Here is a 22,500-nt window from a genome sequence, read left to right as displayed (position 1 = left end):
AGAAATCTTACATGATCCTATATCACTATTATCTGAGAGGAGTAGAGTTAAACCCGCTCGCTGGGAAGAGAAAGGGTTGGGGACAGCCAGGGAGAGGGTCGTTGTGGGAATACGGAAGAGAGGCAGGCGTGGTTAGTACTTGTGGATGACATTACGTTGTATCGTGTATCAGTTTTCCACTTGCAATACACATGAGCATAAATATGTCAAAGAGCTGGGGCAGCTTTGTGCGTGGTATCACTCGCAGCTTGTTTTCCAGTCAAAGGCATTCATCCTCAAAACATCATCTTCGCATTTTTGTACATCGCCGTCATCACGTTGGCACCATCTTTCACAGTGGTTTTGTCCAAGATTTCCTTTCCCCCATATTTTGCCAAAAAATCGGCATGGGTGTAAATGCCAATATTGCGGCGCCGGAACCCTTTCACACCTGAAGAGTGGGAGAAGAAATCTTGCTTGATTTTTGATGGCAAGGACGAAGGAGAGTCCGGGGTTGAAGAGGGCGATGGGGTAATGCGTGAAGGGGAATTCATAATGATTGAATAAAGATCACGGAAGTGCTCAAAGTCTTCCAGAAGATTAAATCAGTCAAAACATCCACGTGGCAACGAACAAGACTTACTTGTAGGGAAGAAAATGTCAAAGTATCCCTGCTTCACCAAGAAAGTTTCACAGGGAATCATGCTATTCCCATACCTCGTTTGTACTACTGGTCCGTTTCTTCCTCCCACTGCATCGGGCAATTCATCGAAGTCGGCCATGAGCAATCTATGTCCCGGCAACTTTTCCCTCAATTTTTCTGCAAAGAGAACCGCCTTAGTGGGCAGGAAATCTGGAGCGGAAAGATTAGGAGCAAATGGCATCGACGCGTATGCCTTGCGTAATGTTTCAGAGTACAGAAGGGGATAAGGTAGCGGAGGAAGAGTTGACGAAGATTGGGGAAGAAGGCGATTATAAGACAAGACGCGAGAGATAAGGGGGTCGTTTATAGTCTCGTACAAGAGGGTAAAATCACCAGAAGCGTCAATGCCTACCACTGCTTGTCGAGGCGTCAATGTGTCGAGCTCATACCGAACCATATCATGAGCAAAGTTATCCTGGGTATAATCAGCACCATTCAATTGATAGCCACTGCTTTCACCTACGAAGACCTCAAGAGCGACAACAAAACATGGTTGATCTCCTCCTCCTACACCATCCCACTGGAAGAAATCCTTATTCAAAACCTGAACTTTCATACCGAATCCCTCCTTTTCAGCTCTTTCGCGCTGTCCCTTAGCAAGTGCTGAACTAATTTCTATGATTCTATATTTTGTGCGCGCGAACACATCGGGATGATGGTCCCGCAGATACGTGAGAGAGTCGATCATGAATGATCCGTTACCAGCTCCAATCTCGTAGATAATAAGAGGCTCGGAGGGGAAGTGGTAAAGTTTATAAGATTGAACTATAGCTGATATTAGAGAGCGAGCGTAGTAAGGCTGGAATAAAAGTCAGAATAATATAAGAAAGCTTTTGAGTCTCTATCACTCACCTTGAACAATTCTGTTGGTGTGTGCCAAACCTGCCTTCCAAGACCGCCTTGAGCACCTTCGGTAGGCTCTAAACCATACTCCCTTTCATATCGTTCGGCCACAGTTTCTTGGAAATGTGCGACATCCCTGAAAGAGATGATGTCGAATCCATCTTTCGGGGGTGTGAAGATGGTGGCATGGTGAGAAAAGTAGCCGTAATTCGGCTGCAAATATCGTAAGGGACATGATCAATAATGGAAAAACTTACATTGTATAAACTATCATCTATGAAATCTCGAACAAGCATTTTCACTCGAGTAGGAGGCTCTTTTCTCGCGGCGAGATCGGCAGCAGTGACTTTCCTCCAGTTGACATGCTACAATGCAAGTTAACTGTATGCCCAGAAACCGCTTGCTTCGCTTACATCAGGGTCAGGTTCATTGCTAAATTCAATAGAGGTATTGAAGTTGTATCTTTCTTTGCCTTTGCCTTTGGTTGTGCTCGTTGATTTGCCACGACGAGAGCCTACAAAGACAGCTGGAACGGCTGGAAGGGAAGGAAGGCGGATAGCCGGCAAAGGCGTGTGTTTTCTTCGCAGTGCCGCGCCGCTTATTCTTTTTATAAGCATTGATCCCCTAGTAGCCATAGCAGAATTCGATGATCGCTAACTATAACGTTCTTCTGGAAACAATGCTCAAACAAATTCATAAACGACAAAAACAACAACGGAAAACGAAGGCCGAAGAACAAGGCACGATGACAATAATCGTCGGGGGTGACCGCCTACTTTGATTCCGTTGTGTCGCGTCGAAAGAAGGTCCGGTCAGCTTTCAAGGGAGTCTGTCGCGTCGAATTTCGCCATTGCAGTGACCTCCGCTTTATCATCGACTTTCCAACCTCTCGCATTAGCTGGAACAAGAAGTCGGGACTCCAGCGAACTCTGGAGCACTCGAACAATTTATCCGACCAAGAGATCGAAGCAAACAGAGACAAGCCGGTGACCGGAACGGTCTTGCTGTGAGTCAGGCGTGTTTGCTCTTTCCTTTGCTCCTCGATGGCAAATTGGCAGCAGATATTGACTCCTCAATCCGGATGATCAGGCAGCCCATGCTGTCACGCGTATCTTCCCATCTGATGACTCCAACTTCAAATGTTGGGTCTTCTAGCCCCTTCAATGTGAAGGGCAAAGGGACCGAGGCATCAGCTGCTCAACCTCCTGGGACCAACCCTAGGGATAACGGCGTAAGTTTCAAGCGTACAATTAGTGACAGTAAGACTGATAAACCTGTTTACAATGAATAGAAAACGACTGAGAAACTTCAAACTATGCTGGTGAAATATATGGAGGAGAAAGATCAACTGAAAGACCAGAAGTTTGCGATTGCAACGGGGCAGGATGGAATGGATGACCTGGACATGGATATGGTAGAAGAAAAGATGTGAGAGCTCTTTTTTTAGATTAATAGCTTGAGCGGGTCTCATTCAATCACCAGTGAACTTGTGACTAAACGTATCCGCGAGATCAAGACCCTATTAACAGTTCGGGCTCAAATACCATCCTCTTCCACACCTCCAGCTCCCTCTCGCCAGTCGTCTTTTCAGCCCCCAGAAACACGGCAATCTCCCTTCCAAATGGCCGATGCCAAGCCTACGTCATTGGCTGTTAAGGATTATCCTACTCCCACCGCTGCCAGTTCATCTAAAGCCAAGCACACAACCCTGGACAATTGGAATGCCAGTCGGTCGAATGGAGTACCGAGTGATGATTCTGATATGCCTGTGACTAGTGGCTCTTTACAACTTAATCGGGAATATCCATCTCCTGCTGTTGCTGGACCATCGCGGCCCACATGTAGGCGACCTAGTCCGCCGCAAGATGTTCCACAGGATCTTCACGACTTTGATATAGCCATGGCTGAAGAAGATTTTCACGATCTCGAAGAAGAGCCCGTTCTCGTTCCTCCATCTACTCCGCCCGTGGCTCCTTCTCCCCGCGTACCCACCAAAATGTCTGCACGGCAACCGCAACCCTTATTAGCCCCTGAAAATAACAAGCAATCAATTTTACAACATACGGGACATCTTCCAGATGAATTCCATGATATTCCATTCAACGAAATTTTTTCTTCACCTACGTCGCCTACGCGCAACCTTCCTAATCCTCCAATTCGAGCCGAATCTTCTCCGCCTAAGCCCATAGATCCTCCCCGTGCGTCAGTTCTAGCAGGGCCTTCAAGACAGCCTATGGAAACGCATTCCCCAGTCAAAGAAGCCGTCCCAGCGGTACCCCAACATAGGGTAATCCCACTCGAAATAACGCACCGATGGTCAAAGGAAGTCAACCAAAAGTTAAGACAGGTGTTCAAGCTGCCCAATTTCAGAAAACATCAGAAAGAGGCCATCGACGAGACAATGGCTGGTAGAGATGTCTTCGTGCTTATGCCTACCGGAGGAGGAAAGAGTTTGACTTGTAAGTATTTCAAGGGGTGAAATACGGCCAATACTCAAGCTTAATTATTTAGATCAACTCCCTGCAATCTGCTCATCGGGTAAAACTCGCGGTGTCACTTTTGTGGTTTCCCCCCTTATTTCACTCATCAATGACCAAACAAGGCACTTGATCTCTCGAGGTATTCCCGCCATAGCATACACCGGCGATCTTACTCAAAGAGACAAGAATTTGGCGCATGAAGAATTGTCAAAAAGGGAACCTATCACAAAAGTGGTCTATGTGACTCCGGAAATGATGTCGATGGGTGGTCATATCAAATCGATATTGCGCGGTTTGCTGCAGAGGAAGCAGCTAGCAAGGTTTGTAATTGATGAGGCACATTGCGTGAGTCAGTGGGGTCATGATTTTCGAGCCGATTACCTGCGTCTTGGTGAGCTTCGTCGAGATTATCCAGGCGTACCAATCATGGCTCTCACTGCTACTGCACAAAATAAAGTACAAGAGGACATCATTCGCTCTCTGCGTATTGAAGGATGCGTTTGTTTGCGCCAGTCTTTCAATCGCCCCAATCTTCATTATGAGGTCCGTCCCAAAACCAGCTCAGTAATACAAGAGATTGTGGCCTTTGTTCATACACAAGAAGCCCGGGCAAGTGGCATCGTTTACTGCAACTCGAGGGACAACTGCGAAAATTTGGCGAAGAAACTAAGAGAAGATCATGGCCTAAGAGCGTATCATTATCACGCGGGAATGACAAAGGAGAATCGGAGAAAGATGCAGGAAGGTTGGCAGGACCATAAATTTGAGATCATGGTGGCAACCGTAAGTCGAATACCGTACACTTGAACCATGCTAGACTTCTTATACTGATTCGGCCGTAGATTGCTTTCGGTATGGGGTGAGTTTGACTGGAAGTATCACAGGGGTCTGAACTAATCCAAGCATAGCATTGACAAACCGGACGTGCGATGTGGGTCACAGATTAGCCAACATTTTGAATTTGTAGCTGATATACTGTTCACAGACGTTATCCATCACCATCTGCCTAGATCTCTCGAAGGGTATTACCAAGAAACTGGTAGAGCTGGGCGTGACGGCAATCCATCGACTTGCATCCTGTGTGAGTATATTTTATCATACATGTTTTCATTTTTTTTCGGCTGATGTGGACCTTTAGATTACTCGTTCAAAGACGGCAAGAAGATCCTCGGTCAGATTGACCAAGAAAAAGATCTCACGCGCGACCAAAAGGAGCGACAAAAGGCAAGCATGCAAGAGGTTCTTCGTTACTGTAACAACAAGGTCGATTGTCGTCGTTCCCAGGTACTCGCATTTTTCAACGAAACTTTCGATGCTGCCAACTGCAATCAAGGATGTGATGTCTGCCTTGGCCGGGATCGGAATGTCTTCAGGACAGAGGATGTGACAGACGATGCGGTAACGGTCATCAAAATGGTCCAGGCGTTTAGCAACACCAAAATTACAATCCTAAACGCTGCCGAATGCTTTAGAGGCTTCAAAGGAAATTCAGGCAAACAGTTAAATCAAAATCCGTACTTCGGCGCCGGACAATCTTGGGACAGGAACGAGGGAGAGAGGCTGATCCAGACACTTGTCATCGAAGGGGCTCTGGAAGAATACTGTGTGGAGTCGAAGGCGGGATGGACCAATGCATACTTAAGAGTGAGTCAACTACTCTTTCTCTCTCATTCTTTCACTTCCCTTGGGCGTTGTAAAATAATGTGTACGCTTATATCCTGTGATCTAGGTGGGCAAAGAGGGCTACAAATACTTAAATGGTACTGCTAGACTCAAGATGGATTTCCGTGAGGCGTCTCCTCGCAAATTGACAACGAAACCCAAGCAGTCCGCCAAGCGCCGATCGGCGAAATCCAAGGGCCCAGCTACGCTTGAGAAAACAACCAATTCTAATCCCATTGCACGTAAGCGTTCGCTGCAGCAAATCATGGCGGAGGAGGCAGAGTTCGATAATTCACATTGGGGTGACACTGATGATGAGTACAATCCCGAAAACGATGGTGACCCTATCATAGCCAGTGGAGATGAGACAGAAATGGACGATGACGTACCGTTGAAGAGAAGAAAGTCAACGGAGGCTAGCAAAGAAAAGACACCAAGAAGTACTAGGTCAAAAGCGAAGGAAGCCACTCATGATAATGATGGCGAAAGTTCGGTGGAGCAGTGTTTCAAGGCTTTAGAGAAAATGCGCAATCAGGTATGCGAAATATTTCTGGGTCCAGGAGGCAAGGAGTAAGCTTATCTGTTATGTATTTCAGTCGGTCGCCAAAAATAAGACTTATCCAGTCCTGACCGATGAGTTGCTTCAGATGGTAGCGGCGCTGATGCCTGCTAGTAAGTTGCCCAGTGCTCTTCACTCAGGATTATGTGAAAGCTGACATTCTGCGTAGACGAGAAAAGACTTCGGGAGATCGAGGGAATGACTCCTCAACTCATTGAGGTATTCTCACTGTATTGCTAAGTGTGGGCCATGAACTGATCAATGCCTTGCCTCATAGGCATACTCTACCAAGATCTTGGGCATCTGCATAAAGTTTCGACCTGCCAATCAGAACCCATTGAACACTGCCGCCCATAAAGATGCTCTTCGCCCATCTGCGATGCCTGCCCCCGTCACGTTACCTCGAACCAAGTCAGTTTCTTACCTCTTCAACCTAATATGCTATGCTGATTGTGCCTCTTCATAGCTCTACAACCATGCAGCGGATCAAACAATATGCGTACGAACCTTCTTCGGCGTCCAAAACCCCCCTCACGTCCTCAGCGGTTCGGAGACCTTCAAGTACAAGTTCCCTTAAACGGCAAACCCTGCTTTTCTCTACGTCATCAAATACTGTTGGTAACGGCGACAGCGCGACTCCTACAGCTGCCAAAAGACATAATAATGTTGATAGTGTCCGCCCGATGTTGACAGCGAGGGGTGGTAATGTTGTTAGCAGGAAAGACAAGTTTTGAAGTGGTTTTGCCGTGCGCGGCTATACTTGCCTTGTATCAAACTGTATTGCTGAATAATTTATATAATGGATGATAACCGCCATATTAATACCACCGAAATGAGCTGCCCACTTATTTGTACATCGTTATCGGCTTTCCTACCTGATATGACGAGATGGAGGGCTTTTGCACTTAAATTACGTACACAAAGACCTATTAGGACGGTCTTTCTAGTGTTATCTTCAATTTCTGTCCTTTTATTTTTGGTCTAATATCCTTCTCAATGTTCGACTTCCAATCTTCAGTCTTTTATTTAATTCGTAAGTAGTACACTAATAATGTCAAATGTTGAATGTTGGACGCTTTCATCGAACGACCGCTTAGAATGATGCGTGTCGGGTTTCGGACGTCGCGCGGCGGATGCTCCCAAAGAATGGAAGGTGAGTCACTAATGTGCCTGTTTTAACAGATCCTCCTGATACTAATGGATTAAGGCACGTCAATAATAAATAAAACCCGGATTGACCGGCTTCAACCCTCATCCACGCAGCTTCCAGCTGTATCCATCTTTTATTTATTGTCTATTTATGTGAATCCTGCAGACCATAGGCCATAAAATAATCACAGAGATGATGTAAAAAGCCCCATTGACCATAGACCATGCAGGACATGCTATATTAATGATGCAAAAGAGGCGCAGGCCCCCGGAGGGTCATCGTCGTCGCTCCTTCTTCGGGCAGTAGGGAGGCAACATACATGCAACATTATTGCAGCGGACAGTAATTATGAGTAGCAACAGGGCACGTACTAGGTCTACAGCCTGTAGCAAACAACAACGATTTGTTGATAGCTCACCCACGATCTAATACCATACACCATATAACGGCGGTAGTGTCCCCACAAACCCATCACGCACCTGTCACTTGTTACGTGCGATAGCAAGTAGAAAACATGAAATAAATAATAAGAGTACTGTTTTTTTCAGAACCGCCATGAAGAGGAATGGGGAAATGGTGAGCTTGTTCGCTTCCGGCCTTTGGATCCTTGAATGTCGACCAAGAGACAATCGTCGTACTCTTGATAGCTGAGCGGGTGGTGGTGTAAAAGTACTAGACTCGGCAGTACGTACACTTTACCAAGTAAATATTTGAGGGTGCTCAGTTCTTCGGTATCCGTCCGGATTTCCTCCCAACGGTCGATTTATGGTGTGCGTACCTTCTACCCCATCTTCTTGTTTCTGCTTCCCTGTTACTTCTCATGTACCATGAAGGAGAGTATGGAGCATATGTATGGTATACATGATATACGAAGGATGAGACAAGAGATAGGGAGGCATGATGCATGCCCTGCGGAATGACAAATGACAATTTTTCCGATTTTCGCGCACGATAAATTATGGTGACCGAACACAGGATCAGGATGCAGGACCTGAGTTGACTAATTAAGGTCAGGGCGCAACTGAATCATTCTGTCGATCGAAGAGCACCAGCGGCCAGGATCAGACAATTCCCCATTTCCGTACTACCCAGCGTTCAATCGCAGCAATGAATGTCGAATATCCTGCAGTGTCGAGCTGTATGGCCGCTGGTTTCTGATGCCAGCTAGTATATTACGTGACAATCAAATTCTTGTTTTCATTCACTTCTGCCTTTTTATCTTGCTTGTGTCTGCGTTGAACGTAGAAGAGATCAGAAGCGCGGCAGGGGTAGTGAATAGACTCCACAGCAGTACAAGGTACAAACCTCCAACGAACCACGGCAGGCTTGAAGCATTGAGCAACAAGTGCTCCTCCACCGGCTCTCTGTGTCGTCGTGTACTTTAATAGGGGACCATAACCTCCTCTCAGTCTAACGACAGTCTGTCCAGGACCAGGTGTTTGTCCACCCTCAAAGACAAAGGAGAAACTGTACTCGGAAAAGGAGGGCAGCAACCCAGATTTATTCGACCGCTGAGCAGTCGGAAAGCGTTTTGTGACATCATTGTAACGATGGGATCCTCCCTTGGGCTCAGTGAGCCTTGCCGGCCTATATCGGGACCTTCTATTGCTTCTTGTGTCGACTACGAGAATGATGCCGAGATGGCAAAGGGCGAAAAAGCGCTAGCGAATGTGGATGACAGTACGTTTATTTCTTCTCATTTTGGAGTTTCGAGACCTCGATGTATGAGCTGATATAATTCGGTTATACAGACATGGAATCGAATACCGAATTAACCCCCAAAGCTCTCCAAAGTATCCAGCTTTTACCATCTCATAACCTTTCCTCCCCCCGTCCTAGTGTTGCAAGCGATAGCAATGGGACACTGTATTCCCCTAAAAGTGAATTTTCCTTATTCGATCCTACACAATTCCCTCAACCGCCTAGGGCAGCATCTCCGTCATCCACACATCAATCCCCTGCTCTAGCGAGATCACGATCAGAGCATCGCAGCAGGGTGTCTCTTGATGCGACCCCTTTAAAGCCTGCTGCAGAGCTTCATAGACCTTCCTCACCTAAGCTGGCGGAGGAAGACGATGAAGCAGAACGAGTCAGTGTTTTGACCTCGAGTCCCAGTACTATAGCTACCTTCCACGTCGCTCGAGCTGTAAGAGCGCCTGCGACCCCCTATGGCGATACGTTTTTACTCCAAACCTCCCATGGAAAGCAGGAAGTCCTCAGTCGTCATGATATCTCGGAGAATGTCAAATACGATAATCCGCTTGCTGAAGAAGTGTTGCGGTCCACCCCGGGGGTCGCTGGTCTTGGTGAAGGATGGATTGGTGGACCGCGGCCAAAAAGAAGAAAGAGCTGGCTGAACACGAGGAAAACGATGGATAACCCCGATCCGCTGAATTTGTGGCATAGCGGGTTAGGTGATCGCGACGATCCTACGGGAAGAACAGCAACAACATCAATTCTAAAGCAAGTATGGAATCGCTCCGTTCGTAGCCTGGCTGGAGACGGCGCATCAGTCTCCCTCGACAAACAGTCTGGCAAGCCTGATGTGAAAACAGCGTCCGGCGCTGAGATGTCCACTTCCAGTTTAGCTGATCTTCCTGTCCTCCCGATAGTGGGCCCAAAACCGCCGGCTATTAATCTTGTCGGATTTTCTATCCCAACAACATCCAGCCATTCCATTCATTCATTGCAATCGGAGGTCCATCTGGTATCAAAAGCTTCTTTTCCTCACTCCTTACAAAGCGGCCAACCTTGGTCCTCTCTTCCATCTCTCCCGACTTCATCCATTCGCCCCGCTCGATCTTTTAGCGCTCAAGTCTATAAGTCGACTCAGGCTGGCATCCCTTCCTTTGCAAGATCGGAGAGCGATCTCCATCTATCTTTACGGCAGCGCCAAGGGCCCCGCCCTCCTTGGAGACCACAATCTATAGTTTCTGCTGGCCAGCGACATTCACCTACAATTTTAGAAATCGGCGAGAGCAGGTCCTCTATCCCACCTTTAGTACAAGGGTCAAGATCTCCATCTTTCATTTCTATACCATCGCCTAATGCTCTACAATCCCTGAAACACTCGTCATCCACGGATGACTGCCGGGCGGTATCTCCGCTACTTAAGACGCCTTTAATCAGGATCGAAACATTTGGACAGGAAGTTGCGGCACGAGACAAAAGAAAAGAAGAGAATACAGCAAAGGGGCTTCCTGATAAGGATGAGAGCTGGCTTGGACGCATAGAAGAGTCGTCGGAGAAGGAACATCCTCAGAGTGAAAAAGAGAGTAAAGGATCGCGGCATAAGAAATCTTTTCTCTCCAAAGTGAAGGCTTTGATATGCCGCCCTCGAGAAATTTCAGCAGAGGACCAAGGGTCAACAACACCTTTCCGAAATCAGCGTCTCGGCCGGAAGCTTTCGATGAAGCGCTCGTCTCCTTTCCGACTTTCCTCCAAATCACAGGTTAGACTCGTTTCGCCATCTGTCCCTGCCTTCCATCCAGTAGACAATTTCGCAGGAGAGAGGAACGACCCGACTGTCGCAGCTAGAGCGCAGACTCCGACAGCCAAACGACTCTCATTGTTTACGGAACGCTTGTCAGCTGCCGAAGACTCTCAAGCGCTCGCCAATTCGCTTCAGACTGGTGTCCGAAAGGCTTCAGACAGTTCCAAACGACTCTTTCGGCGCTCCACACTACTGCGCAAGAACCGTCCCAGATCCCCTTCAAATCCCACTACATCATCGCTAGGGCGGTATTCATCTGCTGATTTGAGCCTGGATGTTCACTTGGAGGGAGAGAAGTTGGGTCTAGACGATATATTGGACAAGGAGAAACGTGAGACTATAGTTCACCAACTGTATCCCCGACTGGCCATGTCTGTCGATGACTTGACGCTCTTGTCGAAACTGCCTAGATCATCGTCGGAACCTATGAGTTTAGGGACTGGTGGATGGAAATCAAGCCATCAGAAGAGTGCTTCCGAGTCCACACCTCAACTAAAGTCTGTCTCTTTTGATAGACCTCTTGCCTCTTTAAAGCCGCCTCCCACTATCTTGGAGCATCCCTCCCCTTTCACAGAGAGCCATAATCCAATGTCTTCACACTCAATTATATCTACTCCTGGGTTTCAAGAGTCGAAGAAGCTTACTTGGAGCTCGGCCCAGGGCCTTACCATCGTGAAGGAGTATTCAGATCTTGGTGAGGTGGTCAATGTAGTGGAAGCATGAGACGAAATCCAAATATTCTGGTAAGTCGAGTCATATTTAGCGCTTAGCCCCGTATCTCACTGACTACTTCTTTTACAAATGGTAGCGAGCCACTCCTAAACATACAGTCTAGTAGTGTTCGCTTTTAAAATCGCCGAGGCTGCGATATTCAGTGAGAGATGAAGATTGGTGTAGTAGATCATATCGAGGCAAAGAACCTTAAGCTTTTATCGACATGCATACATATATTATTATACGTTAACGCAGACATTCTTGACGGATAATTATGATTTAGCTCGTCATATCTTCTTTCCGTTATCTGACTTAGATAAATATTTATTTTTAACGAAGAGATGAGGTGAACTCCGCCTTCCGACGGAACTCGATCCATCTTGACCGTACCTGCGGCGTGTGCGGTGAGTTTTTCAGATACGTTCGTTCGTCGGTTGTTCAGTTCTTATGCTTCAAAACAACGTTTAAAAGGTGCTTTATACGGCCACCCACTGGCCCTAAGCCTCAACATGCTTCCGTATTCTTCAGGATACTCTACTTCTGCGTCGTCTTCGTCTTCTCCTCACTTCCATGCTTCCCTTCCTTCACACCTGTCAACAGAGCTTGCCCTCCTTCAAACTTTTATAAAACGGGCATCAGCTCAACATCGCTCACAGCTATTTCTCCAACGGATGGAAGGGGTAGTTAGGATAGGAAAAGCTATGATGCTACATGTCCGGAAAATACCGGAAGAACGGAGGGGAGAAGCTTGCATCGCATGGAGAGGGAAAGGGGAGAATTTGGTTAAAAAGGTGGGTCGATATTGTCACAACACAAATTCTGGAAGCCCATGCTGACAACCCGTAGATGATCAGAATGCTCTTCAGTGCTCAGTACATCACTTCACAGATCATCGATCTATACCACTTCCTGCCTCTGCAAACCACTGTCTTATCTATCTATGCTAGGCTGTTCACTATGACAGTTAGCTTAGCAAATTCCCTTGAAATGGATGTGGAGGAGCTCTTAATCTCTGCCGGGCGGAAGACCAATGGAAAAAGGAAAACCGGGGCCGGAAAGAATCAGAAGACCAATGAAGTCGCTATGGATACACTGCTTGCTGATGCTATCCAGAAGATGGGGGCGGACTTGGAGGTGGGTGAAGTGATTGAGCGATCCAACCAATCCCTTGGCCCGGTATCAAAGGCAAGTCCGGGATCGATATCCGAGAGATCCGCCTTTTCATCCAAGTCTCCAAAACCCGGGAAACTTGTCGCTTCCGCTGTTGCTGTGTTGTCATCTACAGTAGCCCCGGGAAACGGCTGCTTGGAAAAGGAAACAACAATCGTCTCAAAACCCGTCGAACTTCCCCCTTCTCTACAGATCGACCAGCTACTTGACACATCTTCAAATGAGAAAGATAAGAAGAAGAAGCGGCGTGTTGAGACGGGTACCAACGCCTCAGATGCCATGACACCAGAAGAGCTCTCTACTGCGGGAGACATTATTCCCAAGAAGAAAAGTCGAGTCGTGAAACATGAAAAAGGGAAAGGCGATGAGAAGGCAAGGGCGAAAAAGAAAAAGAAGAAGGATGCTATGGACGATATATTCGGTTTCTAAAGGATAGATGCTAAAGACGAATAGTGCCCGATTTTGCACTCCGTCTCTTTTTTATGGCGTGGCGAAAGTCGTAACATTGTCTGTATCGTTATCATTGTCGGACATAGAGGATTAGCTAGATATGCATTCTAAAAGTTGTATAAAGTTGATCTAACGGTATTAATATTTCTTCTCATCGTACAACAAATTGATACGCCCTAATCCCAACAACACGTATTTTACTCAGTCCAAAAAGGGACCATTTATTTTGAAATAAAAGCCACGTTCCTATCAGAAAGTTACACTACTACTCTCGCTCATCTGCACCTTCCCCCTGGCCTTGTCCAGCCTCTTCAGGCTCAATGTCCTCCTCGATCCCTACTCCTAGCTCATCCCATCTCTCTCGAACTTCGTTCGCTCCGTATCTTATCCACTGGTCAGGTTCCAACATGCCCCTCAGCACATCTCGCACGTCCTCTGACACTCTCTCTGTACCATCCAAAAACAACATGGCAGGCGAACCGTCAGAGTACGATTCGTAAATACCTCTCTGTAAGAGTGACTGAGGCGGCGATGGGGGCGGTGACGAATGAGAAGGTGCGGATGAGGGAGGGGAATGGACGGTTAGCGTCAGAGGTGGGTGGTGGCTTGGAGGAGTACTAGGAGCGGCATCGGCTGGAGGTGACACCCTTGCCGAGGTCATATCGGGGATAACGCTTCTGATGGACGCACTCCTTCCCAAATTCTGACTGTCCCTTCTGAAGAGACTCACTCCCGCCTTGGATGCATCGGCCGGGAAATCTGCATCCGACAGCAAAGCCGTCACAGGATCAACACCGGCACCGTCTTTGACCCATTTCGCCCACAGTTTCACGCCCGCCGGTGACTCGGATTTCCCCGCATCGTCATTGGCACGCACCGACTCTGCAGATGTCATTCTCTTCAGCCTCGGTCGACCTGGCGGCAGAGGTTCTTCCGCATAGGTCGAGTGCGTGGGCGGTACACGGAGAGATCCAGCACGGCGAACGCCGGCACCAGCGGCAAGAATATGAGATGTTGAGCCAGAGTAATTATCTCGCCATGCCGAAGGATAAGGTGTTCCAGCTTGGATGCCTTCACGATGAGGTTCGCCTACCCTGCTCAGACGCTCTTCCTCTTCATACGCCCATAAACCACCCTTTTTGACATGGTGCATCATCTCGATTGACCTCAGGCCCCTGAACGGCTCACGCCCTGTGATGCATTGGTAAAGAGTGGCACCAAGGGCAAAGATGTCGACTGGGAAGGAGAATGTGACTGATGGGTCTACGAGTTCGGGAGGTGAGAATGGCAGAGTACCTAGGCCGAGACCATCTGTAGGTGGATGAAATGGATGAATGAGGAGTGACGAGCCAAAGTCTGAGAGACGGATGTGGAGGTCGGTGGTGAGCTATGAAAACACGTGTCAGCTGCGTGCATGAAGGAAGAAAAAAAAAAAAACATGTTCCCACGTACGAGCAAGTTACCCGGCTTAATATCAGCATGTACAACTCCTTTCCCATGCACCCACTCCAGCGCTTCCACCCCTTCCCTGGCCCATCGCCCCCACAGTTTCTTGCCAACCAACTGTGGACTTGTCCGCAACAGCCTGTCCAGCGTGCCCAATGGCGCATGCTCAAGCACTAACACGAGGCGCGATAAACTCGGCGCAGCGTATTCTTGCCGGATAGCCTGGGCAAGTGAAGGGAACGAAGGAAAGGATGAAATTTTGGTGATGTCGGGTTGGGAGCACCCGACAGAGACTTTGGCGGCAACACGGTTGACTGGCGCGGTCGTTGGTGAGTGTGGGGGCAGCATGGTCGAGCTTCGCTGACGAGTAAGTGTACCATTACTTGCTTTTGTCTTTTGACTCTTGATCGCGTCGGACGTCGAGCGGACATGGGCAGAGTGTGGTAATCCCTCCACATCTTCTTTTACGGCGATGAGTTTGGTAATGTAGACACTCCCGTTACGTGACCTGCGTCTGGATGCATGTTTCATTGTTTGGCGAGGTGTCTGACCGAAACTGTCCCTCAAAGGGGAGACTGCTCTCGTTCTTCCCGACTTGGGAAAGTCTACAGGTCGGCCGTCTCCACTGAGGGATGATGTCGCCATCAATCGATTCAAGAAGAAGGCCTCTCGCAAACCCATGGTCTGTGATTCTCTATCGGGCGCCAAGCGCTTGACGGCGCATAATTTCCAGTCTCCACCTACAAGCCCATCTCCGTCTTCATTGACCTCCTTCTTCTCTTCCGCTCCAGCTTTATCTTCTCCTCTGACCGGGGCAGGTGTAAAAGAAGAATGCCCAAAAGGCGGGATCCGACCTAGTAACTCTTCTTTACCCCTCACTTTCAACTTTTTCGTCCGCTTATACGCTGCCAGATAAACCTTTGCATACCTCCCTTCTCCCAACAAATACGTCGAATTAGGCACGAGCCGCAGTTCGATGTCGTCTGCTGCTGGGGGTAAAGGCGGGATCCAATCTGCTTGTCCTGCGCGCGAAGGAGGTAGCTGTGGCGATTGATGTAGAGGAGATAAAGGATCTTCTTCCGCGGTGGCGTACGATGCCGAAGCGGAAGGTGAAGAAGGGATAGAGGAAGTGTAAGATTCCCACGACCTTTGGCGATCGCTACCGCCACCACCATTAATATTATAATTGTTCGACCCTGTACGCGAGAGGGGCAAAAGTGGTGGAGGTGGTGCTCGACGAAGACTTGTTGATCGAGAAAGGTTATTGGGCGAGTTATTCCCACTGCTCGCATGCATCGAATGGAGTGTGGGTGTCGCGCGTGGGGGCGCGGGTGGTGGGGCCGGCAAATCGGTAGAGAGGACGACATCGAAGAAGGAGGATGTGCGGGGTGAGCCTTGGCGCGCGTTTGGGTTCGTGGTTTGTGAGTGGGGGCGTTGGTGTGTTGGTGCTGTGACGGACGACGGAACGTGTCCCCGTTTGGGCACGCCAAATTCATCCACAAGCATGGGGCTGTTTCGTCCACTTTCGGCAGGACTTGAAGTAACCGAGTGACGAGTGGTATGATTAGCGTCATAACGAGAAAAGTCGCGTCGCTTCATCGGTAAAGGCATTGTGTTCGCATGCACGCCATTACTGCTAATTTTCGCGGACGAGAGCAAATGCAAAGGGTCTGTCGTAGGTTCTTCTTCACGCCCATCTGTTGCAGTAGTGCTCGGGATATCGTGGGTAAGCGGACGTGGCGGAGGGATTTCTGGCTGCCATGAAGTGGTGAAAAGGTCGTTCCTCGAAGAACTGGAGGATGTTCTTGCCATCGAAGAGGCGGTTGTTGCTGTATCTGGCGGCGAGGAGAGGATGTTGAGGTTGCGAGAGGGCAGGTCGCGGAAGAGCGACATGACAGAGGCGGAGTTGGTCTGGTTATCAGGAAATCGGATGGTGGGCGGAAGGGTGTATGACGAAAATGATGAAAAATATTTATTGGTGGATGAGTTGCGTCGGGCCGGTACGAGACTCGGAAAAAGTTATTTATCTCCTCCAGAGTCGCTGCGCACCCGGGTGGCGTAAAAGCTATGTGTTTCACAACGGAATGGACATATGGATGTGCAGAGAAGAGGAGAGGAAAGGTAAGAGGTAATGTCTGGGCACATGCATGCAGCATAGGAATGCCCAGCCGAGCTGTGCTCATTACGCCAATCGATACCCGGTCCAGACTCCACCGACGGATAGATTAGAGTACTACGTATCTCATGACGACGCGTTATTATCAGTCCAACAACATTACATGCATCATCCCAATCGCGCGTTGCTGAATGATCCTACCCCTCAGCTAAATGCAAGAATAATGATAATAATCGATACACCTTTTTTATTTTGTGCGGAAAGAAATCACGGTTGTGCGGAAAGAAACGACGGAAACATGACACACTAATTACGACGTGACAATCACCTCCGTAAGACATCCAAACCAACTTCCTCCCCTCTTTCCGACCGCCCATTACCACCACCACCACCACCACCACCACCACCACCACTACTACTACTATTCTCTACCCTAGGCGACCGCGGCGGGCTCAACGTCAGTCTTGCCTCCCGCTCGACTTCTGATGTCAATCGTCGAGCAGTATGAGAAGAGTGTGTGGATGACGCGCCCCATTCCGGCGGCGTCCGTGAATTCTTGCGAAAAGCAGCCGCCGAGCTGCCGTTTACCACAAATGGAGGAGGTAATTCTGCTGGATATACTGATTCTGGCGAAGGGGCGTGAGATCGAGTATTACGCTGTATGGGAGCTTCCAGCCCTCCTCCGCCGTCTTCGTCTTCGTCGTCCGGATACTCCCACCATGTATTACTAGACTTTCTACTGTTTACCCCATGTCTCTCCTTCAAACTGGCATTATTACTACTACCGCCACCTGTATCCTTACTCTTACTCATCATCTTTGTCCACATATTCTGCCCCTCGACAGATTTCGTTGGGCTCCCCACGGGACTAGGTGTGGTACTTCCATAACCGTCATAACGAGCGGGTGAGAGAAGAGGCGATGATGGCGGTAAGGCTGTGGATATACCGGTCGCTCTTGCCGTCGTCTCCTCCTCCTCCTTCTTCGTCATTTCCCTTGGTGACCCTTCTCCGCTCCTGCGTCCATGTCCATCCAAATCATTCTCCCAGTCAGGTACTCTGCTATACCCTTCCTCTTCATCCCCTGTATCATGTATTCGGCCTTCCTCATCGTCGGCTTTACCGCCGGCCTTGATGACCTGGTCGACCAGACAAAACTGGACAATGTTCATGATCAAGGGGAAGATGGCCATGACGAAAATGACCTGCACGGAGGGAGAGAAGTACTCGAGCATGTAGTGGCCCAAATGGAGAAGAAGGTCAGAGATGCGTGGAAGCGTGAGTGGGAGGAGGACGAGGAGTTTCATGATGATGATGGAAAATACGTAGGTGAGTAGTTGTTTCCACCAACTATATGTGATTATGGTCAAGTGGTGCTACGATTGAATTGGGAAGAGGAGAAAAAATCTTACAAGAGGGCTTGAGGAGGGTTTCCATATTTACCGCTGATGAATCCGTCATAACCGAGGTAGCTTGAAAAGAGCCATGTAAAGAATTTGAGACTGAGAAAGATGATTCCGACACCTGGGCGAGGAGTACCAAGTAAGCTTGGCATGAGACGTGGCACTAGTCGTCCTTGCACTACTTACCAATAGTGGTGTCGATGAGAATGTTTAGAAAATATAATGAACATGGATTGCTGTTCCCCACTGACGCTACCAGATCTGATATCTGTATCCCTGCATCAGCTGGATGGCACTCGGTGTCCGATACACAACGCACTAATAAGTTGAGCGCATGGACGACGGCCTGCCCGACGAGTTGCTTGCTGACGTCGAGGAACCAAATACGCCATGAACGTTTCCTCTTTTCGAGCCGTTTTTTAACGACCAAAGAAGCGATGACGAGGATGCCCACTGGTGGACGTGCGATGTGAGTTGTGGGAAGAAAAGCGGAGACGGGACAGGTGCTTACTGAGTGCCTGCACTACGAGGCCTGTTGTCCCGAGCAGCTTGCATCTCTGCGGGTCTGCGGGCGTGTCTGTGGGCGTGTGCGGCGGCCCTACTGGGTCTATGATTGTGGAGTTGTCCGGAAGCATTTGCTGTTGGTGCAGAGAGGCGCAAGTGAGTGCAGCCAGAGTGGGGAATACGGGATATGTATATACGTCGCCGGGCGGCGCCCGCCGCATGAGCGATAAGGCGGGTAAATGCACCGTGCCTGAGACTTGTTGATCCGGGGCTGATTTCCAACGGGGGGAGCCTGATTTCCATTTCTCGCCCGCCGTTTACAGATATATACGCTTCCCTCCCCTCCCCTCCCCCCATTCCCACCGCCGCCATGTTCTCGCTCGCCCGCCCCACCGCCAGACCCGTCGCCGCACTCGCCAGACGTGCGCTCGCAACCTCCGCCGTCCTCGCACAGGTACGTCGCCCACTCCACCGCTCACACGCACGCTCACCCGATGCAGCTCAAGAAAACACCGCTCCATGACTTCCACGTGCAGCACAAGGCCAAGATGGTCCCCTTTGCGGGCTACAGCATGCCCTTGAGCTACGGCGAGACAGGACAGAGTGAGTCTTGTCCGCGACCCGCGAGACCCAGCACGCGCTCACACGCCGTCCCCAGTCACCGCCCACAAGCACGTCCGATCAGACGCCGGCTTATTTGACGTCTCTCATATGCTGCAGCACAACTTTACAGGCCCTACTGCCCAGGAATTCCTCTTGACCCTTTGTCCCTCGTCCCTCGACTCGCTCAAACCATTCACCTCCACCCTGTCCGTTCTTTTGAACGAGCAAGGAGGTATCATTGACGACACCATCATCACCAAGCACAGCGATTCTGCTTTCTACGTCGTCACTAACGCCGGCCGATCCGTCGAGGACAAGGCCCATATCTCGCAAAAGCTCGAAGAGTGGAATGCCGCCCACAAGGGACGAGAAGTCAAGTGGGAGACTCTTGAAGGCTGGGGTCTTTTAGCACTCCAGGGCCCCAAGGCCAAGGATGTGCTTCAGCGAGTCACTGACCAGGACTTGAACAAAGTGAAATTCGGTTCAAGTGTCTTTGCTGATATCAAGACGATGGACGGTCAAACCGTCAAGTGTCATGTGGCCAGGGGCGGCTACACTGGCGAAGATGGCTTTGAAGTACGGTCCTGTCCTTTCCTTTCCGCTTCTCATTTTATCTCTCCACTAACCCCATCACTTAGGTATCGATTCCTCCAGAGCATACTCTCGCTCTTTCCAACACCATCGCTTCTCATCCTGACGTCATGCTTATCGGTCTTGGCGCTCGAGACTCTCTCCGTCTCGAAGCTGGTATGTGTCTCTACGGCCACGATCTTGACGAAAGCGTGAGCCCCGTGGAAGGCGGTTTAAGCTGGGTCATTGGTACGTTGTCTTTTTGGTTCATCACCGCATCACGCATTGATGATGCCTTTAAAAAATAATTAGGCAAGGACAGACGCGCGCCCGACGCTCAGCCGTCTTTCCCTGGAAAATCGAGAATCCTCGAGGAACTTGCCAACGGACCTTCCAGGCGAAGGGTCGGCTTTGAGGTTATAGGTTCCCCAGCGAGAGAAGGTTGTAAAGTCTTGGATGCGCTGGGTGAAAAGGAAATTGGTTAGTGCCGATCGTTGATCTTTTTGTAGTACTTCACGTTCCTGAATTCCACTGACTTTTGCTCTCCTTCTCTCTTTCTCAAAATAAAAAATAAAAAAATAGGTGTAATCACTTCTGGTATTCCTTCCCCTACACTCGGCACAAACATCGCCATGGGATACATTGCCAACGGATCCCATAAAAAGGGTACCGCAGTCAAAGTCGAGGTGAGGAAAAAATTGAGGGATGCCTTCGTCAAGCCCATGCCGTTTGTGCCTACCAAGTACTTCAAGTGAGGTATATTACCGTTCATAGCGTATTGGAAACAGTTGTCAGATCGCAAAATTGCAAAAGCTAGGGAATAATCTTCATGCATTGGGTATAAGCGGATTGCTTCACGAAAAGAAGGGGAAAAAAAAGACTATTCGATGTGCGTGTATCTGGATAGAAAAAGCATATTTGTCACGTACAATACATAGAATCTCGCGAGAAAAAAAAGCTAGGTCAAAACGGAGAAGGAAGAAAAAAAGGACTACTGAAAGACCTTCGGTAAAGTTAAAAAAAAAAACTATGATAGGATAACTGTATGTTGACGGGCATCCATGGTCATTTATATCAAGGCAATACACGTGCTCATTGACTGCCGCTCCTTTGCTGCCAAAAGGACGACGAATACAGAATTCATATCCATTGCGGTTAGCAACACCCGCCAGAAGAAGAATCGCTTTGCTTGTTGACATTCACACCGTTACGGTCCGCACCAAGTTGAACAGGGGCGGCTTCTTGGGGTTGAGAATCAATCAAACGAGTCTTGATATCTCTACAATCCAACATGACGCATTAGCTGTCTGACCCCCATCATGTCCACCTGCCTACATGACGTACCTGGCCAATGTGAAAAATGCCTCCTCCACACCTTCGTTTGCTTTCGCACTAGTCTCCAAGAAACGCAGTCCAAACTCGTCGGCAAGCGCACGTCCTTGCTCAATCGTAACAGATCGCTTCTCCTCCCAGTCGCACTTGTTACCGATAAGAATCTTGTTCACGCCGGGCGATGCATGTTGTTCAATGTTGGAGAGCCAGGTTCGGATGTCTAACGAGACGGTTCAGTGCCATGTAAAAAAAAAGGGCTGCAATCAATGGTCCGAGGTTTGAAGGTGTAACTCACTGTTAAAGGACTTTTCATCTGTAACGTCATAGACCAGCAAGATACCCATGGCACCTCTGTAGTAAGCAGTTGTGATGGTTCGGAAACGTTCTTGCCCTGACGAATTGCGGAATTAGTAACAGCCCCATGCATGCCAGCTGCTGCGGCAAACTGGACGGATATGCTTACCAGCAGTATCCCACTACATGCATGACCAGTCAGCACTACTGTTTGATATAAATAAGAATGGAAACGGCAACTTACAATCTGCAACTTGATTCGCTTCCCATCGAGCTCGATTGTTCGGATCTTAAAGTCAATACCTGATCTCCCAGATAAGCTCGGCTCATCCCCAACCGATTTACTAGCAAAATATGGGGATGGAACAAGCTGAAGGACTTACCGATAGTGGTGATGAAAGAAGGAGTCCAAGAATCCTCACAGAATCGCAAGAGGAGACATGACTTGCCGACACCTATCAAGAGTGGTTGTACCCATCGCCAACAAGCACCAACCATCCGTCAGTGATCCGTCGCCAATGTATCTAATTCCACTCCACACAGGACCGTCCTCCGACGTCCTCAAGAGTATCTAGACTCACCAGAATCACCGATAAGGAGGAGCTTGATTAAACTGCATGCATGTGTCAGCAGTGTAACCAATGTGAGATGGCAAGCTTGTGGGTGGATCGACACGCTGGGGATGAAATCTCGACAAGTACTGGGCGGAATCGGGCAGGGGAAAGACGTACAAGTCGTAGTGTTGTCCGGCTGGTCCTGACATTTGAGGATGACTGTGTTGTGGTGGTAAACGTAGAGTCAAGGTATGGATCTGAATACGGGATTGGGATGTGGATAGAGGATATGGCACCCGCGCCACCGCCAGCCGCGAGGGGAGGGTCTCCCCCCCCGGCGATTTCCAAAAGTGGCACACCAAACATCCTCCAAGAAGGCATGTCCCATTATTTTCATCAAAAGTATCCGCAACAAATCCATTTTCAAAACACTTTCCACGGCCATCATGAGCACAAATAGCCCATATAGGCCTCATA

General features: G+C 48.9%; 10 protein-coding genes across 10 annotated transcripts in view; 6 read left to right on the top strand and 4 right to left on the bottom strand.

The window, feature by feature from the left end:
• CNC04415 (hypothetical protein) overlaps positions 1–196 on the top strand; it is a 1,334-nt gene extending 1,138 nt beyond the window's left edge. Inside the window, exon 2 of the mRNA XM_024658439.1 lies at positions 1–196. This exon is cut by the window's left edge and continues 715 nt beyond it. Coding sequence (XP_024514297.1) covers positions 1–136 — 136 coding nt within the window. The 3' untranslated portion in view covers positions 137–196.
• The window catches only part of CNC04410 (conserved hypothetical protein), a 2,246-nt gene extending 43 nt beyond the window's left edge, over positions 1–2,203 (bottom strand). Inside the window, exons 1-6 of the mRNA XM_570009.2 lie at positions 1,939–2,203; positions 1,783–1,890; positions 1,535–1,738; positions 1,146–1,481; positions 623–1,097; positions 1–568 (exon numbers count right to left, since the gene is read on the bottom strand). The exon at positions 1–568 is cut by the window's left edge and continues 43 nt beyond it. Coding sequence (XP_570009.1) covers positions 276–568; positions 623–1,097; positions 1,146–1,481; positions 1,535–1,738; positions 1,783–1,890; positions 1,939–2,160 — 1,638 coding nt within the window. The 5' untranslated portion in view covers positions 2,161–2,203 and the 3' untranslated portion in view covers positions 1–275. The remainder of the gene's footprint in view (positions 569–622; positions 1,098–1,145; positions 1,482–1,534; positions 1,739–1,782; positions 1,891–1,938) is intronic.
• Positions 2,204–2,388: 185 nt separating this feature from the next.
• CNC04400 (ATP-dependent DNA helicase hus2/rqh1, putative) lies at positions 2,389–7,122 on the top strand. Its single transcript, XM_024656814.1, has 14 exons — positions 2,389–2,531; positions 2,615–2,756; positions 2,817–2,953; positions 3,008–3,984; positions 4,037–4,788; positions 4,848–4,864; positions 4,914–4,936; positions 4,991–5,086; positions 5,144–5,649; positions 5,735–6,202; positions 6,264–6,339; positions 6,396–6,445; positions 6,504–6,637; positions 6,693–7,122. Exons 2-14 carry the CDS (start codon positions 2,622–2,624, stop codon positions 6,958–6,960), a joined length of 3,639 nt encoding a protein of 1,212 aa, XP_024512578.1. The 5' UTR covers positions 2,389–2,531; positions 2,615–2,621; the 3' UTR covers positions 6,961–7,122.
• Positions 7,123–8,286: 1,164 nt separating this feature from the next.
• On the top strand, positions 8,287–11,806 carry CNC04390 (expressed protein). The gene is made up of 3 exons (XM_024656813.1): positions 8,287–9,056; positions 9,128–11,612; positions 11,678–11,806. The coding sequence occupies exons 1-2, from the start codon at positions 8,927–8,929 to the stop codon at positions 11,590–11,592; spliced, it is 2,595 nt and encodes an 864-aa protein (XP_024512579.1). The 5' UTR covers positions 8,287–8,926; the 3' UTR covers positions 11,593–11,612; positions 11,678–11,806.
• A 215-nt stretch (positions 11,807–12,021) lies between these two features.
• On the top strand, positions 12,022–13,301 carry CNC04380 (hypothetical protein). Its single transcript, XM_024656812.1, has 2 exons — positions 12,022–12,374; positions 12,430–13,301. Exons 1-2 carry the CDS (start codon positions 12,093–12,095, stop codon positions 13,180–13,182), a joined length of 1,035 nt encoding a protein of 344 aa, XP_024512452.1. The 5' UTR covers positions 12,022–12,092; the 3' UTR covers positions 13,183–13,301.
• A 4-nt stretch (positions 13,302–13,305) lies between these two features.
• Positions 13,306–16,618, bottom strand: CNC04370 (serine/threonine kinase, putative). Its single transcript, XM_569705.2, has 2 exons — positions 14,656–16,618; positions 13,306–14,590 (listed from the first exon to the last, which is right to left on the bottom strand). The coding sequence occupies exons 1-2, from the start codon at positions 16,540–16,542 to the stop codon at positions 13,469–13,471; spliced, it is 3,009 nt and encodes a 1,002-aa protein (XP_569705.1). The 5' UTR covers positions 16,543–16,618; the 3' UTR covers positions 13,306–13,468.
• Positions 16,619–17,019: 401 nt separating this feature from the next.
• CNC04360 (vacuolar membrane protein, putative) lies at positions 17,020–18,830 on the bottom strand. Its single transcript, XM_569704.2, has 5 exons — positions 18,678–18,830; positions 18,486–18,619; positions 18,353–18,434; positions 18,176–18,287; positions 17,020–18,113 (listed from the first exon to the last, which is right to left on the bottom strand). The coding sequence occupies exons 1-5, from the start codon at positions 18,799–18,801 to the stop codon at positions 17,090–17,092; spliced, it is 1,476 nt and encodes a 491-aa protein (XP_569704.1). The 5' UTR covers positions 18,802–18,830; the 3' UTR covers positions 17,020–17,089.
• Positions 18,831–18,990: 160 nt separating this feature from the next.
• Positions 18,991–20,690, top strand: CNC04350 (aminomethyltransferase, mitochondrial precursor, putative). The gene is made up of 6 exons (XM_569702.2): positions 18,991–19,124; positions 19,171–19,273; positions 19,329–19,849; positions 19,912–20,092; positions 20,156–20,323; positions 20,426–20,690. The coding sequence occupies exons 1-6, from the start codon at positions 19,041–19,043 to the stop codon at positions 20,596–20,598; spliced, it is 1,230 nt and encodes a 409-aa protein (XP_569702.1). The 5' UTR covers positions 18,991–19,040; the 3' UTR covers positions 20,599–20,690.
• Positions 20,658–22,272, bottom strand: CNC04340 (Rab/GTPase, putative). Its single transcript, XM_569689.2, has 8 exons — positions 22,201–22,272; positions 22,051–22,082; positions 21,853–21,924; positions 21,714–21,772; positions 21,639–21,651; positions 21,471–21,566; positions 21,188–21,395; positions 20,658–21,122 (listed from the first exon to the last, which is right to left on the bottom strand). Exons 1-8 carry the CDS (start codon positions 22,230–22,232, stop codon positions 20,999–21,001), a joined length of 636 nt encoding a protein of 211 aa, XP_569689.1. The 5' UTR covers positions 22,233–22,272; the 3' UTR covers positions 20,658–20,998.
• A 162-nt stretch (positions 22,273–22,434) lies between these two features.
• Positions 22,435–22,500, top strand: part of CNC04330 (nucleoporin-interacting protein NIC96, putative) — a 3,327-nt gene continuing 3,261 nt past the window's right edge. The window contains exon 1 of the mRNA XM_024656811.1: positions 22,435–22,500. This exon is cut by the window's right edge and continues 190 nt beyond it. Coding sequence (XP_024512446.1) covers positions 22,470–22,500 — 31 coding nt within the window. The 5' untranslated portion in view covers positions 22,435–22,469.

Source organism: Cryptococcus neoformans (assembly GCF_000091045.1).
Source record: "Cryptococcus neoformans var. neoformans JEC21 chromosome 3 sequence".
Lineage (NCBI taxonomy): Eukaryota > Fungi > Basidiomycota > Tremellomycetes > Tremellales > Cryptococcaceae > Cryptococcus > Cryptococcus deneoformans.
This window is presented reverse-complemented; position numbering and strand designations above follow the sequence as displayed.